Source organism: Dreissena polymorpha, chromosome 15 (genome assembly GCF_020536995.1).
Source record: "Dreissena polymorpha isolate Duluth1 chromosome 15, UMN_Dpol_1.0, whole genome shotgun sequence".
NCBI classification, from domain to species: domain Eukaryota; kingdom Metazoa; phylum Mollusca; class Bivalvia; order Myida; family Dreissenidae; genus Dreissena; species Dreissena polymorpha.
This window is the reverse complement of record NC_068369.1, coordinates 10,428,637-10,443,533: the sequence shown is the minus strand read 5'-3', so window position 1 is coordinate 10,443,533 and position 14,897 is coordinate 10,428,637. Positions and strand designations below refer to the sequence as shown.

Here is a 14,897-nt window from a genome sequence, read left to right as displayed (position 1 = left end):
GTCGATATTTAACACAGACATTATAACAATCTACACAATAGTTTGATTTAATGACGTACCGGTATCTATGTTGGCATGTCTATGGCATTTTAGAAAGACATTAATTTATATGCTTCGGGAGGAGGCAAATAATACATGGTTTCACAAAAAAAGAGGTAAACACACAAATACATAAACCCCACCTTAAATATAAAAAAATGTCGCGAACGTTCACGTTTATTAAGTTCTTCCGGTCAAAACAACGCCAAAACGCAACGCGCTTTGCGTTTACGTCACGTTACAATTCGTAAACGGTGACGAAAAACAAAAACCATAAATCAAAGCCATCTCAACGACGAAGTTAGCGTAAATATCAGAAGAAAAATTATCGCTGAAATTCAGATTTATCATTTAAAATGGCAGCATTTGTAAGACATCGAATTATGTCCAAACTATTGTGTTACGACGACGATGTGGAGTTTGTAGCTTACAACGACGGCGAGACAAATTTGGGTCACTGCGCGTATGAACCGACCCCTTGGGACACCGAAAAGGAAGTCGACGAAGCAACATTGACTAAATATATCAGCAAAATTATTGTGAGTCAGGCTATTGATATGGCAGATGGCAAAAATCAAGACGAAGGTTGGTAAATGTTCTGTATTAATTATGCGGTATTGCCAAAAAAATCTGGTATATTTATGGAATGCATTTCTTTAAATGCTATTGTTTTTGCTTCGTTTAGAAGTTGCTTCAATACAAGCAAACATATATTTATTATACCCGTGAACTCAATAAATCTAAAATTGCGACTATCCAAATAACATTACCGGGTAAATACATGGGCAAATACATTTTTTATTCATTACAATATGTTCATGCGACGACATACAAATGTTCGACTGGTTATACATTACCAAAATCATGAAGATTATAAAACCCGTAAACAATATAAGTTTACAACACACGCAAATCTGTACATAGTCTGTGCTACTAAGTAAAAATGTTATTTTGATTTTCATTTTACAGATAAGATCCCCCGAATGTACCGGTACCAGACCCAAGAGTCGCACTTCGCACCGAACTTTCTCAACAACACAACTATGCCTCGCCGGAAGACCGGAAACATGTCCAAGAATCGTCAAAAGTCGCGGCGCTCCCGGGATCAAGAAGAGGTAACGGGGCTCGCCCGAGAGGCGCCGCCGGGAAGCGAAGTGTTCATGCGAGAGGGAGTGCAAATGGTGACGCTGCCTCTACCACTCTTGAAGTGAGTTCGAAATCACGAGATTTGTTCAATTTGATGTAATAGACCTACACTATATGTTATAGATGTCTGCTTTTTTGGGATGTACGCGTATATATTGATATTTTGCATTAAACAATAAACTAAATAATTCTCTGAAAAACAGGGAATATGTATCATGGTACAGAGTATTAGAACAAATACGACAAAATCATTTTTCTTGCTTGTTTAACTTTTCGATACAATTAGCACCAGTAGACAGAAATCTTTTGTTTTCTGTTGTTTGACGCAATTGCATATCCGCTTTTTCCCGCTACAAACAAAAACCGATGAGAAAGAATCAACATCTTTTAATCAATGTGTAAGATGAAAGGTTAACTAGAGAGACCATCATCACACATAATTACAGTAAACACTCGCTTCTATCCGGGTTTATTTTCGTTGTTCGACACTGCTTAGTTATTTAACTCCGTATTCCCCCGCAGACAGTACATGCTGACGGAAGTGGATGCCCGGGTGCGCGCTGTGCACTACTTCTACGAGTATCGCCACGAACTGGTGTGCCGGGACCGCGCCTCGTGCATCACCGAGCTCCTACAGGCTAAAGGTGAGTACCGGAAGTAATTGTTTTTATTTGTTGAGCACATAAATAAAGAGTTGTAATGACAACTAAAGTTTATTACTAAGTAATTATTATTATGGGGCTCATCATTCAGTCTTTCATGCATGAATCTATCAAGTAACCATCCTCATCAAATATACTCATTTTCTCATTTTCTAGCCCTTGGTCAGCAGATATATATCCCTGTACGTAGTTACTATGCGTTCACTCAAACCCGATTACTATACCATTTAATCATACCCATTACTACCCTGCTTACTCAAACCCGACTACTATCCCAATCAATCATACCCTTTACTATCCTGTTCACTCAAACCCGATTACTACCCCATTCAATAAAACTCATTACTATCCTGTTCACTCAAACCCGATTTCTATCCCATTCTATCCCATTCAATAAAACTCATTACTATCCTGTTCACTCATACCCGACTACTATCCCATTCAATCATACCCATTACTATCCTGTTCACTAAAACCCGATTACTATCCCATTGAATCATATCCATTACTATTCTGTTCACTCAAACCCGATTACTATCCCATTCAATCATACCCATTACTATCCTGTTCACTCAAACCTGATTACTATTCCATTTAATCTTACCCATTACACTCCTGTTACTCAAAACTGATTTATTTTCTCATTCAATCGTACCTATTACTATCCTGTTCACTCAAACCCGATTGCTATCTCATCCTGTTCACTCATACCCGATTGCTTTCCCATTTAATCATACCCATTACTACCGTACCCTGTTCACTCATACCCGATTTCTATTCCATTCAATCAAACTCATTGCTCCCCTGTTCACTCACACCCAATTTCTATCTCATTCAATCATGCCTTGTACTAATCTGTTCACTCTAACCCGATTACTATCCTATGTAATCGTACCCATTACTATCCCGTTCACCCAAAACCCGATTTTTATCTCATTCAATCGTACCTTTTACTATCCTGTTCTCTCAAACCCGATTACTATCCCATTCAATCGTACCCATTACTATCCCGTTCACCCAAACCCGATTTCTATCTCATTTAATCGTACCTATTACTATCCAGTTCACTCGAACCCGATAACTATCGCATTAAATCATATATCATTTACTAACCTGATAACTCATTCTCGTTTACTATACCATTAACCAATGACAACCTACAATCCTGGGCCTGTATGCACCAACACATTCTTATAAAGTACAACGAATAGACTCAGACCCAACCTATCTTACTTCAGAACTTGAGTAGATGCTATTAATGATGCTTGTGTTATGAGCATACAATTCTATAAGGCGGATAATGTAATTTGAGGTGTCAAATGTCACGTTAGACTTATAAATAACGAGTATTTAGAACACAATAGTTTTTGTAAATATTGATTACTGTTAGACTTTGGTCTAAATTTAAAGAATATTCTGAAAACTATACTGTTCTAAAGCTACTTGACCGTCTAGCATGGCAGTTATATCATATAATTAAATTGTCGTTTGTTTAGAAAACTGTGTTGATGACATAGACATTATGTTTTGCATGTAAATTTTCAAACTCTGAAGCTTTTTATCTGAGTTCTAAGTATATCCTTTATTCAAAAGTCTATTAATGGGTTGGTGAATGCATTTATTCATGAACATTATCTATCCTATTTACTCATACCCTATTATGATTTTCATTTCTTCACTTTTATGTTTTATTGACAAAGACACATCTCATTTGCAATTCCATTCGCTAAGAGTTCGCATTAACAATCCCATTCAATCAAAGTTCGTATATACAATCCCATTCACTTAAAGGTCGCATTTACAATCCCATTCAATCAATGTTCGTCTTTACAATCCCATTTGCTCAGAGGTCTTATTTACAATCCCATTCACACAGAGTTCGTATTTACAATCCCATTCACTCAAAGTTCGAATTTAAAATCCCATTCACTCAGAGTTCGTATTTACAATCCCATTCACTCAAAGTTCGAATTTAAAATCCCATTCACTCAGAGTTCGTATTTACAATCCCATTCACTCAACGTTCGTATTTGTAATCCCATTCGCTCAGAGTTCGCGTTTACAATCCCAATCACTCAAAGTTCGCATTTACAATCCCATTCACTCAAAGTTCACATTTACAATCGCATTTACTCAAAGTTCGAATTTAAAATCCCATTCACTCAAAGTTCGTATTTACAATCCCATTAACTCAAAGTTCGCATGTACAATCCCATTTACTCAGAGGACGCATTTACAGTCCCTTTCGCTTATAGTTCGCATTTACAATTCGGTTCACTAAGAGTTCGTATTTACAATCCATTCACTTAATGTTCGTATTTACAAGTCCAATCAATCAAAGTTCACATTTACAATCCCATTCACTCAAAGTTCTTATTTACTATCCAATTCACACAGAGTTCGCATTTACAATCCCATTCACTTCAAGTTCGCATTTACAATCTCATTCATTAATAGTTCGCAATTACAAACCCATTCACTCAAAGCTCGCATTTACAATCCCATTCACTCAAAGCTCGCATTTACAATCCCATTCACTCAAAATTCGCATTAAAAATCACATTCACTCAAAATTCGCATTAAAAATCTCATTCACTCAAAATTCGCATTTACAATCCCATTCGCTCAAAGTTCGCATTTACAACCCCATTCACTCAAAGTTCGCATTTACAACCCCATTCACTCGAAGCTCGCATTTACAAGCACATTCACTCAAAGTTCGAATTTAATGTTATTGCATTTTGACCCATTGATTGCGTTTTTGTCCCCAGTAATTTACATATTTACAAAGTCTGCTTATATTGCATATTATATTACCAGATAAGAACAATTACCTACTGGAAGACCTACGGAAGGCCATGACGACGATAGAACTACTTCAGAATCTCAACAAAGTAAAAATGATGGTATGTTATGGCTGATCATTCTAATATTGGCCGTTCTCTGTAAAAAAAGGGGATGTGCTTAAAGTGTCGTCCAAGATTAGCCTGCGCAGTCCGCACAGGCTAATCAGTGACGACACTTTCCGCCTTAACTAGATATTTGCTAAGAAGAGACTTTCTTGAAACGAAAAATATCATAAAAGCGGAAAGTGTCGTCCCTAATTAGCCTGTGGGGACTGCACAGGCTAATCTGGGACGGCACTTTACGCACATTCATTAAACTCTTTTTTCACAGAGCACGACCCAAGGATATGATATTATCACGACGGATGTTTGATTACCGCATATCGATAAGTGATGACAAGCTTCGAACATGCAGTTTCCATCTTACTTTTAAACATTTTTAAATGCTGTTCGGTGGGTTAAAACGATCACCGTATTACAATTTGTAATTCACTGTTTCAAACAGTGAACACTAACAGCGAACATTATCGTTAAATTTTACTCAATGGCGGTATCTAATTTTCCTTGTCCCCGAATTAATATAATAAATTTAACGGATCTGTAGCGATGCCGGACTGTAACTTAGTAAAATACTGTCAATATTTTAAAATTATTTGGTCATTGTTCTCGCGATATTATCAAATTAAGCCATTTGGAAATAAATATAAATACAGCATACATGAGGAAATGCCATTACATATATTTCCGTGGATTATTTAATATTAATTATCATTACTTTAAGTATAACTAAATTTCAATCTAAAAAACTACCGAAACCAACAACACTGTTTTTATTTGTCCTTAGATATGTAGGAAACAATTAAGCAATTTGTTTAGCGGGATCACAAAATTACAACACCCGCTAAGAAAGTTCGTAGCGAGTAAAGTCGAGATAACGAGCGAATATTAATAAACGCTAATCACGTGCACTTACTTGCTTATATGTCAGGAAAGTGAGCGGCATTTAAACAATTAATAAAAGTATGAGGATATATAACGCTGCAAAATACCTGTCGCGACATGGACGTCGCCATCTTTTTGTCACGTGATTACCCCACCCCCTCTGTAAAGGATCCGGCCACGGTTGTCAATGCATACAATATTTTATTAAACGAATTCAGAATCTTGTTATTTAGCGAACCTTTGGCGAATTTATTTACTAATGGTATGGCATAGTTTGATAAATCACGGTACAAAATAGCAACGAGAAGCAGATATTTTTTTATCAGATGCTTGTTAAAAAGCAGAGAACATTAGTTTTAACGGAAAGGTTATCAGAGGGGGTAATCACATTCCGGTCAAGATGACGAGTTTTCGCTGTTTTATACCCTTAATTATTTGTATTATTTTTTAATGACGCTCAATTTCCAGCTTTATCAGCAAGAAAGTGGATAAGCATTTATTTCGTATGAATATTCTGTCTATATATATTGTCTTTACTTCTTAGCGGGAGCACACAATTACAGCTCATGCTAAGAAAACTCGAAGCGAGCAAAACGAGATATAAAGCGAATATTAATACAAAATAAACGCTTATCGTTTTCTTACTGATATGAATGGAGTGTTAGGGCATTTGAAAATTTAACAAAAGTAATAAAGGGTATAAGACGGCGAAAATATTTCATTCGGCACGGACGTCGCCATTTTGATCGTCACATGATTAGCCATTCTGGTCATGATAAAAGCGGAAATTTGTTTACTCTGCGTGACGCCATTTAACGTTTCCAAACATAAGTAACGCGATTTGTCAGAAAAACAAAAAAAGAAGCCAAAGAAAACCATGAAAGCTATATTAATACATTTCAATACAAGAAGTTTGATAAACTGGACTCATTTAAATACTACAATTTGATAAAGCGGACACATTTCATACTAGAATTTTAATCTCTTTCATATCAATACAGTATACTTATTGAATTTGCTGTTATATCTTTCCCGCTTCTGAAATTTACTTTTTGATACCCATTTATATACCAGAATGACATTTATCATAAACATTTTGATACTGATACTTTCAAATCTATAATGCATTTATATACAAGCAAATTTCTGATTTCAATACCCATATCAATACTTAGATGCTCAAAACCATACCCATATCTATAATTTTAGTCGAAAAACACACCCCATAAAATCGGCACACCCCTATATACCCGTATTTAGGTAGTTATACCCCCCCCCCTCCCCGGAAGTACTTTCTACATTTATTGGATATAGCGACCTTTAACAGAGTGACGCCAGTAAGGAGTCGCAGCGCAAGCGCCGGAAGGAGAAAAAGAAGCGGAAGAACGACTCGGTCCCAGCGATATGTCAGTCGGAGACGTCACGTGATCACAATGACGTCACCGGTAGTAATAGTGGCGATGCTAAGGACGTAGTAATGGAAATTAGAAACGGAAGTGGCGACTCGCCCGATCAAAAATGTTGCGGTATCAAACCGGAAGTTTGTGAAATGGACCGAAGCGAGAGGAAAATAGTTGAACAATCAGGCGAAGAATGTGCTTAGAAAATCCGATGTCACTTTGTATTGACATCGATGATATTCTGCTTGCTTAAGTAAGGGGCGTATCATTGATAGTTTGTTGTTGGTTGAATAAATATAAGATTGCATACTGAACAGTTTTACTTACGTAAAAGAGCTTTCTTATAGTTCTATGATGGGATTTAAAAATACATTTTCTTTGAAATGTGTCATTTGATCATACTATATATCGTGCCAAATCGCTCACATGAGTATAATTCATATGGACCATGATATGTGAAAAAATGGTTTAATGCATGTGCGTAAAGTGTCGCTTCAGATTAGCCTGTGCAGTCCGCACAAGCTAATTAGGGACGACACCTTCCGCTTTTATGATATGTTCCGTTTAAAGAAATTCTCTTCATAAGAAAAATCAAGTTTAGGCGGAAAGTGTCGTCCCTTATTAGCCCGTGCGAACTGCACAGGCTAATCTGGGACGACACTTTACGCACATGCATTAAACCCCCTTTACACAGAGCGCGGCTCATATACAACTTATTCTCCGACCTGATGAAAATGAACAACGTCAGTGGCGTGAGATGGAGAAGCCTGAAGAAGAACAAACGACTTCTGAATTGTGCGTTAATTATAGATAACTCGCATATCAGTTATGTACTGAATGCACTCGATGCGCATTTTTTCTTGTGCCCGTAACGTTAATTTTTTGACACGGCACACGCCGTATATCATGTTCATGGGGTCAGAACATTTTTCACAATTCCATTATTTTTCATGCGTTTATTGAACAAAACTGTCACGTTGCCATAACAACAGCCTGAATGCACTTAGACGTGTAACCATGACAACGAATCAATGGAGGCCCACAGAGGGAACTGTTTCCGACATCCAATTCATACAGACAGTAATAAACACACATAAAATAAAATAGTCGATAGCAAACACAAGCAACCAAATTTTTAGAATACATAATGAAAGAATCAAATCATGCTCACAATACAATAACAATACATTATTGTTTTTATACATTATATTAACAACTGTAACGAGTTATCCAACGACCGGTACGTGTGCGCTTGGTGCACTTGATGGACCGTGGGTGTGACCTTTCAACTTTGCAAGCTCCTCCTTGACGTCTGCCAGGAACTGCGCATCTGTGGCGGGGTCGACTGTTTGCGCATATCTATAAATAGGTATGCCGTCTGGACCAATGAGAAACTTCTCGTAGTTCCACTTGACGTCCTCGGTGTACACGGGATCGTACAGGATGGGATGGTACAGCTTCTTATACACGGACTTACACAGGGACTGGGAAATAGATGGTAATTACGTTTTAGATTGCAACATTTGTTCTAGCCTACTAGTGTCAAGCACATTTGCGAATGACAAACAAGCACGTGTTAATGTATATTATTATGAAGCGTTCGTGATATTCGAAAAATTCCAAATTAGTAAGTAATGAAAAGGCGATTCTTTTACGCATGCGGATATCCGGGGAAAAAAACATGCAAAATAATGGTAACAGCATATTTTAATAGCTTGAGCTTGTAAGCTTTACATCCATAAATTATCAATCCTATCGCAACATGCATTATATCGCTGTATTTTTGAGAGGCTAAAATGTCAATGCTTTTATATGAAGTTTACCTTGAGGTACTTGTACATCGGGTGTTCATCCTGACCGTTCACTTTTGTTGTCAAAGTGAGTGGAAAATTCGGTACGAAACCTCCCCCGGGGCGCACGTGCTTTAGACCGTTCATCAACTCCACGCCGTTCCAGGCAGGCTCTTGCTGGAATCGGCGAAGTAATATTAAAGGCAATCTTTCGTGAATAATAAGTTTATTGTGACACTGCAGTGCATTTATATACCAGAACATAATTATCGGAATCAAGTCGATTATGCACGTCTAAGAAAGCACTATGCTCATTACTTCCTTTTTCAAAGAACCCAAGATTGCGGCATAGTTCATAGAACCTATGCCGTCAATTAACAACCAAACGGGTGCTGGTGTTATCTTAAAAATATCGACTAATAATATCTGAATTCCAAGCGATTGTACGTTTTAGTAATTAAGACAACTGGAGTACTTACATAGTGGAACTGATTACACGGCACTCCCAGCACCTGGAAACCGTCAGCACCATGTTGGGTTTGTAGTGCATTCAACCCATGGTACTGAACGACGTACCCTCAGTACGTCGCAACATTCACCACCAACGTCAGCTTCCCGCGAAACTGACTCATGTTGATAGTGGCGTTGTCATACACGTTCCGAATAGAGAAATCAAAGATCGTCTGATTGCCGAGCGGCGGTCTACACGCCTGACGAGGCGGTATTGCATTGTCGGCCTCACTACCGACGGTCGACCCGACGATAGCGGCAAGAGAGACGAGCGCACTAAGTACGCCGTCTACTCGCATTTTCCCGTCTAGCTCTGACACGCGTTTCCAAACAAATGTCGAGAGATCTTGAACGTCCGTTACAATTTATAGATTCTCATCCGCCTTATCTGTGCTAACTGGGAGCTTACAATGGTGTGATATAGAACGGCAACGCACGTTATGAATCTTACAGACTTTCTTGTTCAAGTTCAGGGATCTATGCAACAATTTTATAGACTTTCGTATATTTAGCATTGTCTTTCCTCATCGTGTCTGGTTGAAACATCACCACATGGCAGAGCGCGTTATTAAGAAGGTTGGTGTTAACAAGAAGACAATCGAGGGACTTGTTTACATATTATGAACATTTAACATCTCCAATTTCTAGTCAGAAATTCAGAAAACAAAAGGGGGGCACCAAACAACTAATGACGTTAACTCATAATGAAGGACGTCAATTAAGAATTATCATCATTTGAATTTGTAAAGAGTGTTCAGCGTTTTTAACGCGAAACGAATGATTTTTTTGGAATTATTCTCTATTTTTCGTTATATTATGTAATTTCGAGTGGATCACTTATCTAAAGTTTAAAAAATAAAATTCAAGAGGATGCTGGTTCGAGCTCCACTAGATATAACGTCTGTGTAGGTATTTCTTTCTTAAATTTGATTCTTATAATTAAAGAAGATATATACTGTTCCGTGGTGAAAATGTATCGGTTAAAGGCATTCACTGACACAATTAAATAATCAAAGCGCTGAAGGCACTGAAGTTGTTCGCTGTTGTCGTCCTTGATTAGCTTGTGCGCATTGCACAGGCTTATCAGTGTGCACAGGCTAATCTTATTTGACGTGCATTAAGCCCCGTTTTCCATGAAAGCAGCCAATATGTACAGATTTCAATGATAAACACTAGACTGGCCAATGTCGACTTACAAGCTGGTATATAAACTCACTGCCAGAGCAGAATCATTCGTCGTCTGTTGCAGACAGGCAGCGGCAATCGTCTCTTGCAGAGTGAGCTGTGGTTCTTACCGCACTTAAGGCTTCTACGCACATACTGATTTGCAAAATATGCTCTGTAAATTTAGCTGGCCGCTAACTAAAAAAGCTCAGTCTGTGAACACGTCCGAACAACAGTTGCGCACGATAAGAGATATAATTGAGGTCAATGATTTATCAGGACGGCCCATAGTGCCTGTAACCGTTCCATCGTGACTAGGCGTCTAGATAAGAAACCTATTGTGTCACTTTATATTGCATGTACAAATGTGTTCTACATTCCTGAATGTGAACGTACACCTGTCAAAATCGGTTCGTTCAAAACAAACTCATCACGACACATTCTGATTGTATGAGCTTTTATTTAACTATTACAATTAAGTAAATACATCGTATATTAATGTCGGTTCATTACACGAGTCGCATCATGTTAGAATGGGCATTATGCGTTGTGCGGCCAGTCTAGCTCATGATCAGCCCGCACATGTGCTACCCTGTCCGCTAAGGGGACCACGCAATGTTGCGTGACTTCGTAGAGGAAAGGATAGCTCCTGAACAAAGTGCGCGAATGCGCAGGCTATTGTGGTGTTCGTAGAACCATTTTAGAACTCGGTATTTTCAGACCAAAGTCGCTATGCAAGGTTGTGTAAATTGGACAAAAAAGAGATAAATAAAGTGTTAACAAATGATCACAGCACGTTTCATTGTGATTAGGCACAAAATGGGCATTTTAGCAATCGTTAAGAAAAATCTCTGTGACATTGTAATACAATCAATGTTACTTCTTGCTAGAAATAAGAAAATGTTAATGATACTTTGTTGTTGGTGTGGATAAAGATTTAATTGGTGACCTGATAGCACACGGGTCATGCGTATACTTCGATAACGGACGGCACTTTGATAACAAATAAAATACATGCGCGAAAGGTCAGTCCCTCCGTTGTTGTTTTTAATTTATATCTGTAGTTTAAGTTTTTGAGATACAGTACATGGTTGAATTAATGATTGTATATTCTTTTGAATTGTGAACAAATAACTTCAAGGAAGAATGGTAGATTATTATTGCTAATAATAAAAAAATCCTTTGGAAAATAGCATACACGGGATAATCAGTAAACATTTCAACACAATTAAAATACTTAGAAATATTTTAATAAAGTGCTTGCAATTCCAGCATAAAGAGTTATTACTGTGCTTCATAAACACAGCATGCGATTTATGTACTGTTGTCATAAGCGAATTTACTCAATAAGCCCTTGTTTCTTGTACTTCTAGCCATAATTTTTTGTTATGATACACCCAAATTTTAAGGAGTGGTGTCAGACATAAAATCACAACTTCATTATTTTGCACGCGTTTATTTTAAACACTGTCGCGTTGAAATGGCAACAGTCTGAATGCACAAAGACGTGTAACCATGACAACGAATCAATGAAGGCCCACAGTGGGAACTGTTTCCGACCTCCAATTCATACAGACAGTAATAAACACATAAAAATAAAGCACATAAAATAAAGCAGTGACGCGCAAACATGCGCGACATTAATATTAATAACAAAATGCGCTTCTAATAATAAAGCGTACAATAATCATATAACACAAATACATAAAATAATTATTGTATTGTTGACATTAATAAATAACTGGTAACGAGTTATCCAACCGCGGGAATACGTGCGTTTGGTGCACTTGATGGCTGTTGTGAGTGACCTTTCAACTTGTCAAGCTCCGCCTTGACGTCTGCTAAAAACTGCGCATCGGTTGCGGGTTCGACTGTTTGCGCGTATCTATAAATAGGTCTTCCGTCTGGACCAATGAGAAACTTCTCGTAGTTCCACTTGACGTCTTCGGTGTAAACTGGGCTGTACAGGATTGGGGTGTACACCCGTCTTTCCACGGACGGGCACATGGACTGGAAAATAAATGACAATTACATTGAGCAACAATTTAGTGAATGTAACAGTAAACAACATGAATTGTATTCTGTTTAATATATTAAAACCGTCAGATGATTTAGATTTCTAAAGATTGTCCAGATTTATAACGTTACAAATGATACACTAAATGTAACGAAGCACGTGAAACGGTCGTGATTAAAAAGGAATTTAACTTATACAGTAGTTTGTTGATGCCAAATATGAGAGTAGACAAAACGTTTTATTAAATTATTAAAGTTTTAATAAGTAAAGTTTTATTATAACAATCGGTATGGCGAAGCTGATCGCGACATGTCTGATGGTATAGAAGGTCTATGAGGTCACCTTGAGATATTTGTACATCGCGTGTTCATCCTGACCGTTTACATCCGTCTTCTTAGCGAGAGGAAAATTCGGCACGAAACCTCCCCCGGGACGCACGTGCTTAAGCCCGTTCATCAACTCCACGCCGTTCCAGGCAGGCTCTTGCTGGAATCGGGAAAGTAATACTAACTTAAATAATACGTATATTGAGATGTCGCGTGTTGTTTTTTAAGAACATTGTGCGAAACAGTAACTGCGTCTATGAAGCATGTACTGAAAATCAGTATACGCATTGCTTCAATTTCATTAACTTATTATGGCAACAATGATCTTGACCAAGCTAGCGATAAATTTACATGTTCATGATTTCTTAATCTTAACCAAAATTCAACATTCGGATATGTACGCTATCAATGCAGATACAAAGTCATATGTAAATTTAATTTTGAGTGAACTGCAACACTTGCTTGCCGTAATCTTAATAAGCTGAAAATAGTGTCTACATGTAATAATGTTACGTAATTCAGTAACTTGATGTACTTACGAAGTAGAACTGATTGCAAGGCACTCCCAGAATCTGGAGACCTTCAGCACCATGTTGGGTCTGTAGTGCATTCAACCCATGGTACTGCCACACGTGTCCTCAGTACGTCGCAACGTTCACTACCAACGTCAGCTTCCCGCGAAACTGACTCAAGTCGATAGTGGCGTTGTCATACACGTTCCGAATAGAGAAATCGAAGATGCTCTGATTGTTCGTCGGTGGTCCGCACGCCTGGCGTTCTTCACTGGCGACAGCCGACCCGACGACGGCGGTCAGCCAGACAAGCGTACTCAGTACGCCGTCTCCTTGCATTGTCCGGTCTTTCGCCGACAAGTGTTTCAAAATTTATGTAGAGATATCTCAAATTTCAAAGTCTTAAATCATTTATTCTGCTCCTTATCTCTGTGTACTGAAAAGACTTAATGTTATCAGTACTTTAGACTTCTTCCTAATAACGCTTCAGCTTGTGACCGCCCTGTGTTTGTGGTAGTGTCATTCTGTAATAAGAATATTCATCTCGAGACCTTAAACTTACCGTAATTACTATACGTTTTCGGACACATAAGAATAAATTAAATTATTGCCTATTATTTGTATTCATTGTCAATTACGCTCGATACGTTATTTTCGGCTAGCGTTCTACTTAAAAGAACCCCAGGAACTCTTAAGTATACATGTACTACAATACACCCCGGGAACGAACTATTAACTAAAACGTACCCGGACATACTAACGCTTAATTTGTCGTTGTCGGCCCTTTTTTCAAACTGTATATGTTTATATTATCATTTTTCTGTAAACTGGCCTCTATATGATCAAAACTCATACTGAAAAAGCCAGTTGATGCAGGTTTTGTCCAAAGAGAAATTCGTTTCGTAATACGATAACGCGTTTTACGAAAAATGATTTTGGGCGGGAATAAAACTCGGGTACAATCTAATATTGATCAGATGCCATTACGCGTATTCCCGTACCCGGGGTATATTGCAGTATACATAAGAGTACCCGGGGTATTTTTAAGTATTACCCGAGCCGACAATGACAAATCGAGCGTTATGCTCATTTACCCAATAATGCAAACGTAAAGGCCATTGCTTTAAGACATTCGTCTGCCAAGTTTTATTATCTTAATCCGGCTAAAAAAACGCATGATCGAAGTGTCCCCAGAGAAGCGCAAGAGGGTAGAAATATGGTAAAATAGCATCGTAAAATAAACTGTCCGAAAATCAAGTCATTATTTATGGCCGTAAATCTCGTTTGGCCAAAAATTTAGAGTTACGACAAACACTTGCCGAAATTACTCTCATTTTTCGGCTACTCTATTTGTTCGGACAATCTCATTTCTAGCCAAAAAAAATAATATTTTTCGTGACTTCAAATGTTCGGATTTACAAGTTTTCGCCATATGTAATGACTGATTTTAAGATATATTTTACATATCCGAGTTGTGTATAAGCAAGTGGACCTTGTAGTCTGAATTGAATGAAATTTTATAGAAGCTTCATGGTTTGCAGGA

The 14,897-nt window shown here is 37.9% G+C and overlaps 1 protein-coding gene, 1 long non-coding RNA gene and 2 pseudogenes across 4 annotated transcripts; 2 read left to right on the top strand and 2 right to left on the bottom strand.

The window, feature by feature from the left end:
• Positions 1-258: 258 nt before the first annotated feature.
• LOC127860159 (uncharacterized) lies at positions 259-7,342 on the top strand. Its single transcript, XM_052398045.1, has 5 exons — positions 259-624; positions 1,009-1,246; positions 1,708-1,829; positions 4,668-4,753; positions 6,963-7,342. Exons 1-5 carry the CDS (start codon positions 396-398, stop codon positions 7,236-7,238), a joined length of 951 nt encoding a protein of 316 aa, XP_052254005.1. The 5' UTR covers positions 259-395; the 3' UTR covers positions 7,239-7,342.
• Positions 7,343-7,976: 634 nt separating this feature from the next.
• LOC127860165 (glutathione peroxidase-like) lies at positions 7,977-9,682 on the bottom strand (annotated as a pseudogene). The gene is made up of 3 exons (XR_008039611.1): positions 9,305-9,682; positions 8,859-9,002; positions 7,977-8,519 (listed from the first exon to the last, which is right to left on the bottom strand). The product of XR_008039611.1 is annotated as a glutathione peroxidase-like (transcript).
• Positions 8,256-13,714, top strand: LOC127860177 (uncharacterized). The gene is made up of 2 exons (XR_008039618.1): positions 8,256-8,404; positions 12,395-13,714. It is a non-coding gene; the product is annotated as an uncharacterized LOC127860177 (long non-coding RNA).
• On the bottom strand, positions 11,940-13,693 carry LOC127860167 (glutathione peroxidase-like; annotated as a pseudogene). The gene is made up of 3 exons (XR_008039612.1): positions 13,382-13,693; positions 12,859-13,002; positions 11,940-12,509 (listed from the first exon to the last, which is right to left on the bottom strand). The product of XR_008039612.1 is annotated as a glutathione peroxidase-like (transcript).
• Positions 13,715-14,897: the final 1,183 nt, after the last annotated feature.

Coding starts and splice junctions, on each gene's coding strand:
- LOC127860159 (XM_052398045.1), top strand. CDS start 396: ATGGCAGCATTTGTAAGACATCGAATTATGTCCAAACTATTGTGTTAC. Junction 1,247..1,707: donor CTGCCTCTACCACTCTTGAA/GTGAGTTCGAAA, acceptor ATTCCCCCGCAG/ACAGTACATGCTGACGGAAG. Junction 1,830..4,667: donor CGAGCTCCTACAGGCTAAAG/GTGAGTACCGGA, acceptor TTATATTACCAG/ATAAGAACAATTACCTACTG.